The sequence below is a fragment of the Emydura macquarii genome, unplaced genomic scaffold (assembly GCF_026122565.2).
Source record: "Emydura macquarii macquarii isolate MOO-44397 ecotype Brisbane River unplaced genomic scaffold, CSIRO-AGI_Emac_v2 contig_306, whole genome shotgun sequence".
Taxonomy (NCBI): Eukaryota; Metazoa; Chordata; order Testudines; family Chelidae; genus Emydura; species Emydura macquarii.
Genome location: NW_027130443.1, coordinates 7,915,261 through 7,932,977, shown reverse-complemented (window position 1 = coordinate 7,932,977; position 17,717 = coordinate 7,915,261). Strand labels below are relative to the sequence as shown.

The following is a 17,717-nucleotide window of genomic DNA, read 5'->3' as shown; positions in this document are numbered from 1 at the left end:
CGAGGGCAGAGTATGCCTCACGCACCACCTCTGTGCGGTCAGGTGTTGTTTTCCCAATTTTACAGCTGGAGAAGCTGAGGCACAGAGAAGTGAAGTGAGTTACTGCATGAAGTAGTGGCAGAGCCAGACAAAAAACATGTTTCATAACTCCCAGTCTCCCATAATCACTAAGCTGTAATTCCGAGACAATGCTATGGCCATGCTTCTGTACTGATTGCTATTAGGTGGACCCCCTACAGCCAACACAGAGTTTCTTGCAAGATTGGGGCCTGTTTTCTATTTATTTACTTTCCTCTAACATCCATAGCATGGTGGGCATGTTGCAGATGGACAAGGAGGTACATTCCCTCCCAATTGAAGGTACAGTAAAAATGTCTCAGAAAATATGATGGGCAAAAAACACAAGAGCCTAGACTTTATTATAGAGAGGGACCTGTCTGTGCACTTGCATTGTCCTTGGGAGATGTCTGGAAATTACTTGAGAACTCCAACAGTAAAACCAGCTTTGTCCTCTCCCTATGGTTGATGGGAGAGAGCATGAGGGCCACATTTTAGGAACACAGGAGATCTGTTTTAGGACTCTGTGGCTGTATTCCGTGCACTCCATGAATGCAGCCAGTCACCTTATGCGTCCCTTAGGCAGCATAGCCTTTGCTGGTGAGTTTATTGCAAATCTGTGATATTTGGGGTATTTCTTCAAACCCCAGTTACCAGAGTCCAGTGTTATGTGGGGATCTTTCATTTCATAGGATTTTTTTGTTTTGTTTTTTTGTTTTTGTTAAAGATCGAGCCGTCCCGGCTATGGAGGAAAAGTGGAAAATGTGCCTCCCCCAGATTCAAAACCAGAGTGCGAAGCAAAATAATCCAAAAGGTATTATTAAAAAAAAACTAGAAAACCCTAATTTTTCAACCAATCCCTGCATTTGTGAAGCCCAACACGTGATGTTTGAACCCTGGGGCTGGCAGTGTTGCTCGGGGCGGGCTCTGTTCCCTAGGGCCTGCCTTGTCCCAGTAGCCCCACCAATCCTAGGAGCCAGATGCACAGATCCACTAGGCACAGGCCTAAGGCTCCATCTCTCAGTTCTGCCCCGCTAGTGGAGGGGAGGAGGAGAGATTTCTTGCCAGGAGCTAACATGGCGCCGGCCGGCGCGCTCCTCAGAGATCTGCGCATGCGTCTTCAGAGACGGTGACTTCAGTCCGCCCTGCCCGGCCGCTTCCGCCCTTCTCTTCGCTAGAGGAATTGACAACAAGGAAAACTTTATTGGCAGCGGCGGCGCTGCTGGGGCCGGCGGGAGGATGTCGGTGAACTACGCGGCCGGGCTCTCTCCGTACTCGGACAAGGGCAAGTGCGGCCTCCCCGAGGTGAGAGCCAAGGAGCAGCGCCCCCTCCTCCGGGCCGGGCTTCCCACTGTCCGCCCCCCGCCGGGCTTCCCACTGCCTCCTGGGGTTCCCTCGCCCAGCATCGGGGGCCTCCCTCCGGCCCACCGGGGTCCTGCGCTCCCCTCACCTGGGGGGCCCTCACCCCCTCCCCCCCCTGGGGGGGCTGCTCCGCGCCCCGCCCCCCCCCCCCTGGGGGGCTGCCCCCTCCCCTTAGGGCGCTTCCCCTCCCCCCCGACAGGGCCCTGTGCTCCCCTTACCCCCCTGGCGCCCCTGCTCCCCCCACCTTGGGGGCGCTTCCCCTCACCCCCCCACGGGTGGGCCGTGCCCACTCCCCCTGGGGCCGCTGACTCCTCATCCCACCCGAGCAGGTGCGAGATTTCAGTGTGAACGCTCTGAGCCCACTTAGCTCCCCTCTTCCAGCTGGAGGCGAGGAGTTGGGCAGCCGGGGCTCTTCCTGCTCTCCCCTACTCACAACTTTTTTTTGTCCTTAGACAGCTTGTAATCCCGTCCTCCCTGCCTGCAGGTCAGCTCTGCGGCTCAGGTCAAGTGGCTTATCCCTTTCTGTGTGCTGGGCTGGCGGGCAGAGGATATGTCCCTCTGTCTCGGATATTTACCTCCGTCTCTCCCTTTCAATTTTTCTTTTCCCCTCAGATTTTTGACCCGCCCGAGGAGCTGGAGAGGAAAGTGCGCGCGTTAGCAGACTTGATAAAGAGTTCGTCCAATGTGGTGTTTCACACAGGAGCTGGAATCAGTACAGCTTCAGGAATCCCAGACTTCAGGTCAGGGCACCAACGGAAAGAAGTAGTCTTAATTACTGAAACTGCGTGGGGTAGTGGTCAGAGCAAAGTGCTGCCCTATTCCTGGCTCTGCCACTAACTCACCGTCGGCAAGTCACTTGGTGCCTCAGTTTTCCCACTTGTAAAAATGTGTCTAGCATGCAGGAGTTTGGCAAAAGGTTATTGTTTATAAAGTGCTTGGAGATCCTGGGATGGAAGATGCAGTAGTAGGAGTGACTGTTATTTTACTGGGTTAGTGATGGTATAGTGAAAATTAATGAGAAATGAATAGTTGTTTTCAGGCTTCATCCCCAGTACTTGTCCAGTTAGCCTGTGTATTAAGTGCTGTAGGGAAGATAGTCCATTTCTTGAGTGTCTTACAATCTTTACTTTTGGAAAACGTCCCTCTGTCTAATCTTCTGATAAAAGGGGGTAAGAGTTTTCTTGCCTTTCTGTCTATAGTCTCTCCTCTAATTAACTCCCAAAGTCAAAAGCTTGCTATTCTGTGGCTAAGATGTGCTGTGATTAGATACTGAAGTCAGTGGGAGGATTCTCTGGGGTTAGCACCTACACACTAACTTTCACCAACCCAAGCAGTGATAGTACTTGGTATCTGATGTCCTCTCTTTCTTCATGCATACTGGTTAATAGTGTAACAGCATCATAGAATTACCACAGTAGTACTTAACTTCAAAAAGGGGAAAAAATGAGGAAGCTAGTTAAATAGAAATTAAAACGAACAGTCACAAGGGTGAAATGCCTGCAAATTGCATGGAGATTATTTAAAAACACCATAATAGAGGCTCAAACTAAATGTATAACCCAAATGAAAACACAAGAGGACTAAAAAAATGCCACCATGGCTAAACAGCAGAGTAAAAGAGGTGGTTAGAGGCAAAAGGGCTTCCTTAAAAAATTGGAAGTCAAACCCTACTGAGGAAAATAGAAAGGAACATTAACTCTGCCAAGTCAAGTGTAAACGTATAATTAGGCAGGCCAAGAAAGAATTTGACGAGCAGCTAGCAAAAGACAAAAACTAGCAGCAATTTTTTTAAGTACATCAGAAGCAGGAAGCCTGCCAACCAATCACTGGGGCCACTGGGCAGTGGAGGTGCTGAAGGAGCACTCGAGGAAGACAAGGCTGCTGTGGAGAAGCTAAATGAATTTTTTGCATTGGTCTTCACTGCAGAGGATGAAGAGGAGATCGCCAGATCTGAACTATTATTTTTTGGCAACAGATATGAGGAACTGTCCCAGATTGAGGTGTCGGTAGAGAACGTTTTGGAACGAACTGATAAATTAAACAATAAGAAGTCACCAGGACTAGATGGCATTCATCCAAGCGTTCTGAAGGAACTCGGATATGAAATTGCAGAACTACTAACTGTGGTGTGTAACCTATTGCTTAAATCAGTCTCTGTGTGGCATGACGGGAGAGTAGTTGCCCTTCTGTTTCCAAGACCCATCTCTTCCTCTTAAACACCAGGTGGCACTGTTTTTCTGCGGACCTATCTGAAGCGCCCTGAAAGCAGGTTATGCACACTGGCTTTCTGGGACCCAGCAGTGCAATTCCTACTATGCTTTTGCCTGCAAACTTCGTTTTTTGGCCCAGTAAAATGTCCCATCGTGCTTGTTCCCATCTGGTTACTTTCACTTCCAGTAGGTGTGGCTACCGTCAGCCTGTCTTATTAGTGAGAGGATGCTGAGTTTAAACTGATGGGGTTAGTCTGGAACATCCTACGGTAATGTAATGGTGCCCAGAATCTCCCTGGTGGTGCCTCTGGACTGCAGACTTGTGCTCTGCTCTGGGGAGTATTACTATCCATGTTCAAATATGGGGAAACTGAGGCACAGAGGTGACATGACTTGCCCAGCGTCACACAGTAGGTAGCACAGTCTAGAACACACATTGGCCTGGGTTCTGGTTGAAGGGTGTAAACAACTGGGTGAGGGTGGGGGGCATGGAGTGTTTTAAGGGGGAGTAGCCAGGAGTAATGGGATGCAAGTGGGCTCCACATTAGGAAGCATTGATACTGGAGAGCTCTCAGACTGTGGGCTAGTCTGTCAGGGGAAGTAATGGAAGTGCCATTGCTCAGTTAATTTAAGATTGGGCAAAGCTCTGGAAAATATTCCCTACAGCATAATCCTGCTCTGGAGGTGACCTACAAGGCCTCTTCAGTCTCTTGATTTCTGATTCTGTGTCCAGCTAACCAGCTGGTCGGTGCTCTCAGCTCCCAACACACACACGTTCCCCAGTCAGTGAATCTGAGATACTCTTCAGACTGAATCTAGAGGCCACTTAAAGAATAAGTGTATGTTACACAGAGGTAAATGAGGGGCAATTTACGTGCCCTGGGCAGAGTCCTAGCAGGAAAGTCAGCTGGTGGAGGGAAGATGAAGTGCAGGGGATGGAGCTACTTTCTGATGCCCTCTTGGTGGCTGCTTCTCCAGCTACCATCTCCTCAGCATGCAAGTTACATGTTAACTCTGCGTGGTGTGGCTCATGTCACCATTGAGCAAGCCTCTGGATTTGGCCCAAATGAGACTCCTGTGGACTATGCCATGGGCTGCCCTTCCCATCTAGGCCTCTCATTTGCAGAGATCATGCTCTTCCTGATATCTCAGGCAGTTATTTCTCCCCTGACTGCTCCTAATTAAACCTAATGCCATTGCACCACTGTCATGCCCTGTAGTCCGCACTCAGCTTTGAGCTCTCCGCATTGGACTTTGCTCTCCATTGAATGCCCTCCTCCCAGCACTGCCCGCTCTTCATGCCTCTCCTTTCAAGTCCTGAATGTGATTTGGGGCAGGGTAGAAATTAGCATTCTCATTTCCATCTTGCTAGTTACTTTTTAATATTAAAATGTCGCCTGCAGCAGCATCATTGATTTAAGCACCAAGGTTACAGCTGTAGGGCCCAGATGTGTTCTCATCACATCGAGGACTGAAATACCATGGTAACAGGTCACCTTCATTTAGCAATTCACTTTGCTCTCTCCCCCTTCATTAGGGCTCGCGTGGTGTCTCCTGACTGCTGCTTAACTTGCTGGCTCCAGTTACTGTATAACTTGACTTCTTTCCCTTCCCCCCCAACAGAGGGCCCAATGGCGTGTGGACTATGGAGGAGAGGGGATTGTCCCCCAAGTTTGACACTACCTTTGAGAATGCGAGGCCTTCCAAGACCCACATGGCGCTGCTGGAGCTGCAGAGAGTTGGCATCTTGAAGTTCCTGGTCAGCCAGAACGTGGATGGCCTGCATGTGCGTTCTGGATTCCCACGGTACTGCACCTCCCTTATCCACCTCTCTACCAGCAGGGCCCGCGTGCCGGCAGCAGGCATCAAAGCCTGCCCTGTTGTTGCTTTTTATCAAGTGCGGCTTTGGAGGATTCTGTGTGTGGGTGCTGCACAAATCTCTGCTAATGTTTGTAAACAAATAAGTATTAATGCTTTGGTGCTTTCCGGAGATGAAAGCAATTCCTGGGGCCTGAACCCCTTCAGCTATAGAAGCAACAGGGCTTCTTAATCATGTTTGTATTGAAACAGCGATTAGTCCCAGGCAACAGGAAGGGTGTGAGTGGGGGGAACTGTGTGATGCATTTGGGGAAAATAAGCTGAATTGGATCTAAAGAGGGCGAGGGGCTGTGGGACTGGGATAGAGGTGGATATAACAGCATCAGCACCATCTAATCTTCTTGTGGTCGTTTGCTGGAGCAAGCTAAATCCAATTCTTCCTTTGTTGCTGTTTCTAACAGAGGATCTTTCTTTTTTTTAAGGGCAGTGACCCATATAGTTCCAGAACTACTTCCCAAAGCTGTGCTGGGGCTCAGTACAAATGGATTTGAATTGCCCCCCGAGATCGAGCCCCCACTCTCTCTGTTAAAGGGCAGACATTGGTTTATATAAAGCAGCCGGTATAGCTTGCCATTGGAAGCATGATTCACAATGTTGGTAAGGGCTGAATTTGTGGACTGGCTACATTAGTCCATTCTGCCATCGCCTCCCTCTATGGTCTTATGGGGACTGTTGGCTTAATCTGCTAGTTCTGCTCTTTGTGCATCTGTAGGACCCTTTCACGTGAAAATGGGAAAATTTCTCTTTGGTCACAGATCTAAATTGTCTGAGTATTTACAGAGCACTGCTAGTGTGCAAGGTGCTGGACAGCTCTGTGGGCTGCACCTCTGTTTGAAAGGAGGATAACTCAAGGCTGCATTGTAAAATTACTGAGATTGCGCATTGGTTGCCAGGCCTCTTAGGTTGGTAAATCTGTGCTTCTGACTAGTGTAAGGTCAGCTTCCCTTTACTAGTGTAATGCACGCACAGCTAATGTAATGCTTGTGACAATGCTGGGTTGTTCCTCTTGGAGAATGAAGTCCTCTCTGCAAGATCAGATCCAGCAACCCTCCCCCATGCCATCCTGTACATGCACCTTATTGCTAATCTAGAGGGACCCTTTGGAGAAAGGGGAATGTTTGTATTGCTAAGAAAAAGAATTAAGCTCTGTACCCTATTCAGTCCTTGGCTTCTTTATGAAAACTGCCAACAAGGATGCTATTTGTGGCCTATTGTGGACACCTGTCCCCTGGAACTAGACGAAGAACATCAAACTAATTTCAGTTAGGCTAACTTGGCTATCTTAACCCTTGCGCTGCTCTGTGCAAGTACAGCTTTTCATATGATTCGTCTCCAAGTAGTGGATTTTGCAGGAGTTTTTGTTTTAGGTAAACTGGGTTTCGTCAGGTAAGGTTAATAAACACCATCCCAACCCCATCTGTTCAGTGAGATCTTTACTGGATCTAGAGTGCCTTTAAATTATGCTTTGCCCCATGCATTTGTAACGTTTCAGAAGGGGCACAAGGGGGAGATGTTCCTGCATTTCAGGTTTATCTTCAGTTTATCAGTGATGTGGTTTACTTGATTTGTTTGCTTCACTTCCTGCATCCTCCTTGTAATAAAGTCTAAAACAACACAGCGCTGTGCCCCCAGCTGTGAGCTGTGCACTTAATTGACATGTGGATGCAAGCTCTCTAATCCCCATGTGTATGGAGGTAGAGACCGAACTGCACTTAGTCAGGTAAAGACAGCTTCAAAGATGTCCTCAAAGGAACCTGCCTTTCCATTAGCTCAGGCTGGAAAAGACTGCTTCTTCCTTCAATAAAATAAATACCCTCCAATAAAAATACCCCTGACAGAACATATCTAGCACTTAAAACAAATGGGTTATTTGCCTTGTGTGCTTGAGTGCTTGGATCGGGTTGGTAGATGAGAATGCAATTTTAATTCAAGAAAGAAAATATAAATGAAGAGGCGCTGGGGAGGGTGTGTGAATGGGAACTTGCTTCTTTAGAGAAAGTATATCTCACAAACAGCATGACATGGTGTTAGCTAGGTAGCAAATCTAGTAGCTGTCTGGCTTGAGGAGATATTTGCTTGTGTTCTTGTCCCATGAGGAAACTCGGAGTTTAATTATTTTTCTTAGCAATACAAACCTCTCTTTTACAAAGTCGGCTCGGTTTCTTTTGAATGTGGGGGAGCCAACTTCATGCCTCGAGAAGGTTCTCATGAGAGCTCTGGGATAGCAACTGGGCTATCCCAACTGGGCACTCTAATTTTTTGGAATTTCTGTGGCTTGTTGTGAACATACATATGCATCAGATAGATTAAAGGTGGGAGGTGTTGGTTTTTTTAAACTGGCTTAGTTTAACTGGTGCAATTTCTGTGTGTGGGCAAGGCCTGCGTGTCACTTTCAAGTACTGATATGAACACATTTTATATGAGAAACAGGAGAGTCTCATTTCAGTCTGTGAATTAAAATGTTAACAGTTCTAAAATGATGAAGAAAGTGATCAAGGTTCTTATGCCTGCTAGGAAACAACAGGAAACCAATTGAACTGCCTAAAAAAGCCCAGAGCAGAAGGGGAATACATTAAACTGCTGGTTATTGAGGGGAATGTGGCTACTGGGTGGCATTAACAGTCTTTGGATGTTAGAGAAATGTGTGAACCTGCGAACAGTTAGGGCTTGGTTTACTAGATTCTAGATGATGTGGACAGGGCAATTGATGATGTGGTTCTGTACAAAACTGGCCAGCTCAACTTATTTTTAGGCTTTAGTATTGAATTTGGTAGGTAGCATCCGAGCAGTAGCAAATGTAAAGCTATTGATCAATATGGCAAATGTTCATCAATTGTCAAATATCAGTGTGTGAATTTCTGACTAAAAATGGGTAGATTGAAGGAAGTGGTAGAAAACAAGTGACTGGAGTAGTGAAAATACACAAATCTTTCTAACTGATCATATTTACACTGCCTGGAGTTGATAAATAGAAAGATAGATAGTGTCCACACTCATCTTGGAGTTCAGGAAATCTATTTTTTTTTCAAGATCAAATGTCATTGAATAAAATTTTGCTCATTGAAGTGGAAGAGCAGAATGCTGAGTTTGAGCCGGCAAGTGAGATGCTTTTCTTGTCCCACTGTTAGGCTTTCCAGCAGTTCAACATCAGTTTTATTCAGGAGCAATCTCTGTTCATCATTAACAGCAAAAAAGGGCAAAGATCAAACAGTGATTGTGCCATGAAAAAAAGGCAAAGATTTGACCTTGATAAGAGTCGCAATCTTTTCTTATTCTAATTTCGCTATGTAGCAAAAATGGAGCAGTCTGAAGAAGGAATTGAAGCAGTTTGCTCCGGATATTCTTTTCCAGACAGATTTAAATTCCCAGGCCCACAGCTAGAATTGTAAGCTAAGAAACCAGAAAAAATTACAGGAAGAACGAAAACAATTTACATTGCCATTAATGCAAGATTGTTGCTTCAACATGAGAAATGACCCTATCATAACTAGATGCATCCATATGTTCTACTCAATAGTCCTGACTTTCATATTGGAACCATTCCTCCTTCCTAAAAGAATATTGTTTCCTAGTTGTTGAAGATACTATTCAAAAGTACAGAGCAAAGTATGACAAAGGCCCTTTGCCATTTATTCAGACAATGTATAAAGTGGAGAAAAAGCGAGATCTCTGGAGCAGTCATCCTAAGCTACTCCTGTGTGAGGGCTGGACATTGTAAAATGGGTGACTCTCCCCTCGAGGGTAGTAGAGGCTAGGAGTCAGTCAGCACCTATTTTGTGATGTGCCTTTAAGGTTCCCTGGACTTCTAGTGTGGAAGAGGAGCAGGCCCTTAAAGAAACAGTAGCCTGGATTTTCCCCAAGCATTAACTATTCCTCTGGGATCATCCTCCTCTCTCCCATTTCCTGCCTCTGTCCTTTCCTAGGCATTTGTCCGCTCTAAAAGTCCCAGGAACCTTAAAGGGACACATCACAAAACAGATGTTGAGTAACCCCCTTGTCCCTACTATCCTTGTTACAAGCACATTTAAACCTCACTTAAGCCCTGACTCAGCAAAGCACTTAAACCCACTGAAGTCAACGTGATTTAGGCATAGACTTAAGTGCTTTGTTGAATCGGAGTCTAACTGTGTACATTGTGCTTGCAGAAGAATTATTAAACTTCTACAGTCAGCTTTGTGGTTGCTGTCCCAGCTTCCCCCTGATGTCTGCAGAACGCAGGAAGGCTGCGTCTTTACATCTGCATCCCACAAACTTCAGTCTGTTGAAAGTTGTACTGAGCACAAGGGGAACTTTGATCAAAACAAATGCACTTTCCACAACAAAGGACTTTTACAAAGAGGCACTGATCTTACAGAAGCAATTGAAGGTGGTTTCCGAGGTACTCGACGAATCACGCTGACGCTACTGTCGCAGTCTTGGTGCAAATCTCTTGATGTAATTAACAGCAAAGAACTGGAACCATACAAGACAAAATAATAATAATAAAAAAGTCAGAGACGCTATGGACCCATTTATTACTGATCTCAAATAAAAATCACAGATCAGGTCCAGAACAGGGGAAAGGAATTAGAAATGTGACTGGTGTATATAATCGGAAACTCCTCCTTCCTTCTCCTCTAGCATTTAATACTGAAAATTGTACCTCAATTGTGCGACGTGGTGCTGTGCCATGCCTTGTTACATCTAAATGGTGGCAGGATAATCATGGGAAAACAGGACAGTTCAATGCCAAAAGTTGTCTTTTTCTAATTTTTTTAAGGCCTGCTCTTAGCACAAGTCAAGCGGACAATCAAGTCAATCGGTGGATTTGGGTTGGGTGAAATTTCATAATGGGCTAGGTGCTGAACGAGCAAGCAGGTTGGTAAATGTGTATCATCTGTGTCTGAGTCCATATGGGCAGTAGGCCTAACTAGTTAGAGGCAGAATGGTCTAGTGCAGCGTCTCCCAGACTTCATTGGTTCATGTGCCATCTTCTCAGAAACTTGTGAAGTGAATGGCTGGAAAGTCGTGTATCACCGTTTGGGAGCCCTGGTCTAGTGGATAGGACACTGGACTGGAAGGCAGGAGACCAGGATTGTATTACTGACTCTGCTAGTTACCTGCTGTGACCTTGGGAAAGTCACTTCTCTTCTCTTTGCCAGTTTCCCCCTCTCATCCTTTGTCTTGTCTATTTGGATGATAAGTGCTCAGGCAGGGACTCTCTCACTACATGCACAGTATACAGTGGACCCTTGTGATCCGCCAAGGCGGAGGATTTTGTGGTTTGATATCCCAGTAGCAAGAAAAGAGCAGCCAGATGAGGAAGTACCTTACACTGTTAGTTTATTTAAGCAGCACTCAAACTGTGAAAGTTACAAATCTTAGGCTATTATTACAACACTCAGCTGCTGGGGATATAAATCAGGCGCTTACCACAATAAGGAAGGGGAAGCCCATCACCCCCTTGTAAGCAGACTGCAACCAGGGAGCAAACCTGCCACGCAGCACCCGCTGGATCCTCTACGGGTCTGCGGAGAGCTTCAGGGCCGGGCAGCACCCGGGGGGTCCCAATATACTTCTTTCCCCCCACTTCTAGCAATAAGCTCATTGGTTATGTCTCAATCCACTTGGGGATTGGGTCCTAACATTTGTTGTTCTCTCTGCTATTGGCACTTAACTAGGGACCCATCCGCTATAAGCTGTGGTTACTTGTGTTCCTCGCTAGCTGCTCTATTTCAAGCTCTCATCTAGGTCATGGTGCGGTTAACGTATTTCCTGAGTTTATGCCCAGGTCATGAGGCACCTGGCTTTGCTTGAGAGGCCGACCTTTGCTCATGGGGCCTAACTATTATTACTTATGCTAACTGAGGCCTAGCCTGGTCACTATGCTGCCCCCGCGTCACAAAATTCTTCCGCTCCTTACAACCCTGGTTTTGGTTGGGGATGCTAGTACTTGTATTACAGTAGCAGCTAGAGTGGGAACTCTGTGTAGTGTTTAACTTACAGAATTGCTGGTTTTTCATTTGAACCTACTTAGACTGAGAGCTCTTTAGGGCAAGGACAGTCTCTCTGTTCTGAGTTTGTGCAGCGCCTAGCACAGCGGGGCCTGATCTATGACTGGTGTATATTATCTGAAACTCCTCCTTTCTTCTCCTCTAGGATTTAACACTGAAAATTCATACCCCACAATAAAGGTACATTATACAAGCTGCCATCATACAAATACATAAAAAGACACATTATTATTTATTAGGAATAAATGTGCTAACAAAGGAATCCCATCAGCTGTGTTTGATTTAGACCTGTGGGCTTATTGGGTTTTGGGGAGCTCTGGGGAAATGGCAGCAATACTGAGGGTGCTGCTAGCAGGTGGCTCTGAAGGAAATAACATGGCTCACCTTTGGGGAGATTCAACCTGTGGCGTTGCCGTCCAGAAACCTTTGGACCACATGGCCCGATCCCTGCCAGCACAGAAGTGTTTCATCCAGAACAATATCTTTCATCAGAGCTAGAAATTGTCAGACTGTTTGGGCATGATCCATCCATGACAGCTGGAAATAAGTCTCTTTAGCAGCCTGATGTGTCACCAGGAGGCATTGTTGTCTCTGGGTTTCTGTTAATCTGTGTGGTTTCTTCTGCAGGGACAAGCTGGCCGAGCTGCACGGGAACATGTTTGTGGAGGAATGTGTGAAATGTGGCAAGTACGTCATCCCCTGCTGCTCAAGACACGTTTGTTTGTAAAATGGCAGCGTGAGTGAATCTCTCCCCTGCCGTGCCGGCTGATAGATATCGTAGCCCTTCCGTGTGTCTCTGGGGGTACAGATGGTCGTGGCAGTTTTGGATTCTGTTGTATAACTATTTGTTCTAGCATGAGTCAAGATTGATCACCACATGGGCTTCTGGCAGATAAGCACATGATGCATAGAGGACAGGCATGTGTTATGAGTAAATCCCTTCCATGCAAATCCTGAATAAATACTTAAATCTCACCACTTAATGGGAGATCATTAACTCGTGCCCCTCTAGAAGACCTTCACAGCTCCAGTAATCAATTCATCATGTTATATTGATCATGCGAAGGCTTAAATATCGGTGGTCTCTCCATGTAGCAAAGTCTTGTACGTGTTTGCTAAATAGGAATAAGGGGTCGCAGCAGTCTGCATTTTGCCTTTTGAGTCTTAGCAAATACAAATAATAAGTTCTGAAGTTATTGCTCTAAACTCCTTGAGAGGGAAATTGCCACAGGCAGAACCGAGGTGGAGGGACAAATTAATGCCTGGTGTAAGTGTTTCCTTTCCCTAGTTACACTGGGGATGGAGTTGGCCAATAATGTTAGTCTCCAACTTCTCTTAGCGCCAAAGGGGCATGATTCTCAATCTTTTTCTGCCTTTATATCTTCCTTCCAATTACTCAGTCGCATGGTCTGGAATCTGGCTGGTGCGTTCTAGCGCCTGCCTTATCTAGGCACTTGCATGCTAATTGCTGTGAACAAACTTGGTTTTTTGTCTTGCACCCTGAATCGCATCCTTTCTTATTGCATCTGAAGACAGTACGTGCGGGATGCTGTCGTGGGCAGCATGGGCCTCAAGCCAACAGGCAGGCTGTGCGATGTCTCCAAAGCTCGAGGGCTTCGTGCCTGCCGGTATGTATCATGTAATGACAGCCTCGGGGGGGGAGGGAAGGGCAGAAGTGCGTCCTGCCGAAAGGCACCATTTTGAAAGGCAGCATTTCCTGGATGTGTCTCACTTTGGTTTGTACCGCATGGTACAGTCTGAGCATACCAGGAGGGCTTCTCTAGGTACTTAATGTAGGGCCAGTGGCTCGTGTTTGCTTCTCTGTGTTAGGAGTGAGTGAGTTCGTACACTCAAACCCCCTCGGGTCAGGTTACGTCCATTAAACTCTCTCCTATGAAAAGCGGAGACTGTGCGGGAGATCTTCAAAGGTACAAATGGGAACTCTGCACCTGATTCACATTGTCCGTCAATGGGAGTTAGGTGCCCTTTGCATCTTTGCAAATCTCCCTCCTCTTGCTCCCTGAAGACAGGGCTATGTGAGGGTCCGTTGCGGCTGCGTTGTGCGATTGCTGTGTTGAGAAGGGCATTATCTCTCCTCCAGCAGATTATCCACGGCTCTGCACCTTCTGGGATCATTTACACCAGTGCCAATTGGGTGTAAGATACCACCATTCCGACTTGGTAGCTCTTTGCACCCAGTATGGACTGGTTTCAATGACTGCCCAAGGTCCAGATCAGCAAAATGTCAGGCCCATGGACTCCATTCCAGCTCACCCCTCATCACAGAATTGTTAAGCAAGTTCTAGTTGCAGGGCCACGTTCTGTCCCTCAGTGCCGGGGGCTGTGCAGGGGTAACTGAGAGCAGAATCATGATTGCTGAACCCAGCTTGACTCTCAGATCTCAGGCTGAGCTTACGCAGGCAGGAGTTAGAAAATCCATCTTACAAATGGAGCTAATTGGAGATGGAAATCAAGAGCCAGTAAACAGGAAATGGCCCAGTGTTGTTTGATAAGCCACTCCTCAGCAGCTCTGCAGTTGGGTCCCTGTCTCAGATTGTCTGAGAGCAAAACTAACCCTGTTTCCTGTTGGATTTTTTTTTTCCAGAGGAAAGTTAATAGACACTATTTTAGACTGGGAAGACTCCCTGCCTGATCGGGACCTCAGTCTGGCAGACGAAGCCTGCAGGTATTGCTTTCCACAGCGCTGTGTTTGGTGCCTTTTGTTTAAAACTTGGTACCTCAGTCAAACCACCTGATAACTCATTCAGCAAGCGAACCATTGCTCTGAGACCTCTCCAAGCCGCTTGCCTTCTGCTGGGATGAAATGGGCTGTTCAGGTACTTGGAATCTGACCTGCCATTCCCAGTTCACTGATCTTTTACTCCAGGATTTTAACCCTGTCTAATCATGAAGCATGGCTGTAGCTGTCCAGAATTATCAAATGCAATGGGAGCTTGTTACTACTGGATTTCAGGGGTCAAAGGAAAATAAAGTGTACATAGAGCATCCCCTGAGCAGACCCACTCTTCCTCTTGAGACTGAGTGTGCACCTGGCCTATCACCAAAAGGCTTTGCCGATTGTAGGGAAAAGGCAGCATTCAGAAGCCAAGAGCTTTTGCCAGTGAAGTGGTGGTTGAATGTGAGGATGTCCCCAGGGGCTTGCGAGATTACCCAAGAGGGAAGGATATTTCTTGGGATTCGTTGCTCATTATTGATCTAGCACCTTAAGAGGACGTAGCAGTGAACATTAAGTGATTAGTGCCAAGTAAATATGTCCCTGCCTCACAGATCTTACAGTACAAAGGGGCAGTATGTGGGAGGAGATGAAAGGATCTCTAATTATTGCAACTAGGGGTGGTGGATTTTCAAGACTTTCCAAGGCCTGGTTCATTATTATATTTATACTGGTGTAGTGACCAGCGCCCCATTGTGCTAGACAGTGTACAAGCACAGAAGAGAGAGAGTCCTTGCCCCCAAAGAACTGCCAGTCTTAAGACTGTTGATCATAATTTGAAATGGGGGTTTTGTTCCCCGATTTCACATGTTCCAATTCTGAAACGACGTCAAGATGCAGTTTATTAGAACACTTGTAACATATGGCTCGTCAGAGGGGCAGTAAGACCAGCGTCTAGCGTGCTGAATGGAGTCTGGCTTTCTGTCTTCTTAGAGAAAGCAACTGCAGTCTTTGAGGCTGGCGTGGCTCTGTTCCCTTTCAAGGGCTTGCTGTTTTATTTTCTGCCTGCAGGAAAGCTGATTTGTCAGTCACTCTGGGGACCTCTCTTCAGATCAAACCCAGTGGCAATCTCCCGCTGCTCACTAAAAGGAAAGGAGGGAAGCTGGTCATTGTAAATCTGCAGGCAACGAAGCACGTGAGTTAAAATGCTTTGGACGGCACCTTGAGCTCAGAGCTGCACAGCTACAGCCGGACGGGCCTCGGTTTTATTCCAGCAGTAGCACCCAGCATTTGTGGGTGCTTGATTGAATCCTGCAGAAGTGGGTCGGTCCAGGAGCCAGGCGGCCCACTTACAATGCCAGCTAAAAGAAATCAACCTAGTTTAGTAAAGGTACGTCTTCACTGACGGCGGTGAATTCACTGCCGTCAGATCGATCTATCCGGATCGATTGAGCGGTCAGTGAAGACCCGCTCAGTCGATCCAGAAGTTGACTTGTTAAAAAAAACCCCTCAAGTGGCGCGTGCACAATGGAAGTTAAGAAGTCGATGGGAGTTACGCAGGCTACTCTGCGTAGCTTGTGTAACTGCCACCGAATTTTAAGGTAAGTGTGGACCAGGCCTAAGTAAACATGCTGGGTCACCATTGTTAGACCTTAGATCTGCGATTAAAATAAACCTTCCAGTGGAATCAAAAACCCTCATGTGTCCTCAGGTGAATTGGAATCCTGAGGGCTACATAACCCCTCCAAGTTAAGTCCTTGGGGCGAGACTGTAGAATTTGACCAGTTTTATTTCTGTTCAGACCTCCCCCACATCATTAGAATCCTGTTAAGTAACCAAGGCAGTTTGTTTTCAAGACCATCAAAGTGTATTGAGGTTAGAGGTTTAAAAACCACCCGGTTAACTAGTCCCCATGTCAGCCTGTGTAAGATCCTTCATTACAGAACTCTTTCTATAGTGATTCAACGAGTCTATTTCGACAGGTTACCTTAGAGCCCCCCATAACCCCTCCCAAAATATAGAGGCCCGTAGTGCTGCTTTTCACGTCACTCTTCTGACCAAAAACATGGGGTGTTTGTGAAAGTGGGTGGTCAGCCTGAAGATACCATGTGTTAATGGGGTTCCGCTATGCTGTCGGGCTTCGTCCATGCTATGTAGCTTCTGGACCTTTTCACATCCTGGCTGAAAGACTCTCCATTTCTAGCTGTCTTGAGGGTGAGACTCACTGTGCACTTTGTGTGGGTATGTTCCTGAAATCCACAGGGATACTTGTTTCTTAAACTTCAGGAGGAATAATCCTGCCTCTTTAAACCACCAACTCATCCCTCATTTCTCCATCAAGATAATAGTAGGGACAGTTCTGAAATCTGTCCCGAATGTTGCCCTTCAGTGCAGAGCTGAAAGTTACTCCAAGATGTGATGCTTAGGCAAATTGCCAGGTGTTGCAGGGCCCCACCCAATTCACGTGCGCACACACAGCCCTTGAAAACCAGAGCGAAATCATTGGGGTCAGATCTCCCTTGAGAGAGACCTCAAATTGCTTGGTGTTTGGAATTCTCCCAGAGCTGGTCAGTTTTGTCCTCAGCCTGTAGCAACAGTGAGAGAGCAACTGCATGTCAGGGCTTTGTGGCCCCCAGACTGAATTAGTAAAAGGTCACCAGCTCCTTTCATCTAGGTGACCAGAAAGCGATTGGTTGGTGACAATTCTGGTTGCTCCAGCGCTGGGCTGGATTATGGCCAGTGTTGTTGAGCTGAAAGGTTCCTGCCCTCTGGACGTGCATGTGAACACTAAGGCTGCAGAGCCGTCCACTTTCTGAGCCTGTGACCTTTCCCTTGACCGTAGGACAGGCAAGCTGACGTGCGCATCCATGGCTATGTGGACGAAGTCATGGCAAAGCTGATGAAGCAACTTGGTCTGGAGATCCCCGAATGGGCAGGGCCGGCAGTGGTGGAGAGATCTGAGCTCGTGAAGCCTGAACCGCCCCTACCACTCGACCCAGGTGCTCAGCGGCCGGCCAAGGAAGAGCCCTGCTCCCACCACAACGGCACAACAGAGGGGCCTGACGGGGCATGCCTGGGGCTCGGGACCGCACGCAAGGAGCACTCTGGCAGGCTGAAACAGGAATGTCCTGGCTCAGGCAGCAGTCCAGTAGCAGCCAAGAGGGTGAAAGTGGAATCGCTGCTCACCTGACAGACTCCTCTTTGCTGTTTGTCGTTCGTCTTAGAAACTAGCCTGGGCCGCTTTTCTGACCGTCCTTTTTATACCTTTAAATATCACCCCCCCCTTTTTTGTAAGTATTAAATATACTTAAATGGTGTGTGTCTGTGCAGCTGCGTCACCGGTCAAGGGAGGGCTGGTCTCCAGTTACCCAGCAGTGGTGAGTTACAGCTGCCCCGTCTGCCGTGGGGATGTCTGACTGCTGAGCCAAACCCTGCCGTCCGCGTTGCTTGTGGGAGGACTGCAGAATTCCCTTGGCTTCTCTGGCAGATCTGGGCTAAGGGCTACAGGGTATGGAAGGGCGAGGGGAACAAACACTCCCAGAA

At 47.2% G+C, this 17,717-nt stretch overlaps 1 protein-coding gene across 1 annotated transcript; it reads left to right on the top strand.

The window, feature by feature from the left end:
* Positions 1-1,222: 1,222 nt before the first annotated feature.
* SIRT6 (sirtuin 6) lies at positions 1,223-17,491 on the top strand. Its single transcript, XM_067554510.1, has 8 exons — positions 1,223-1,362; positions 2,032-2,159; positions 5,253-5,435; positions 12,128-12,187; positions 13,033-13,128; positions 14,106-14,186; positions 15,246-15,369; positions 17,017-17,491. Exons 1-8 carry the CDS (start codon positions 1,297-1,299, stop codon positions 17,362-17,364), a joined length of 1,086 nt encoding a protein of 361 aa, XP_067410611.1. The 5' UTR covers positions 1,223-1,296; the 3' UTR covers positions 17,365-17,491.
* Positions 17,492-17,717: the final 226 nt, after the last annotated feature.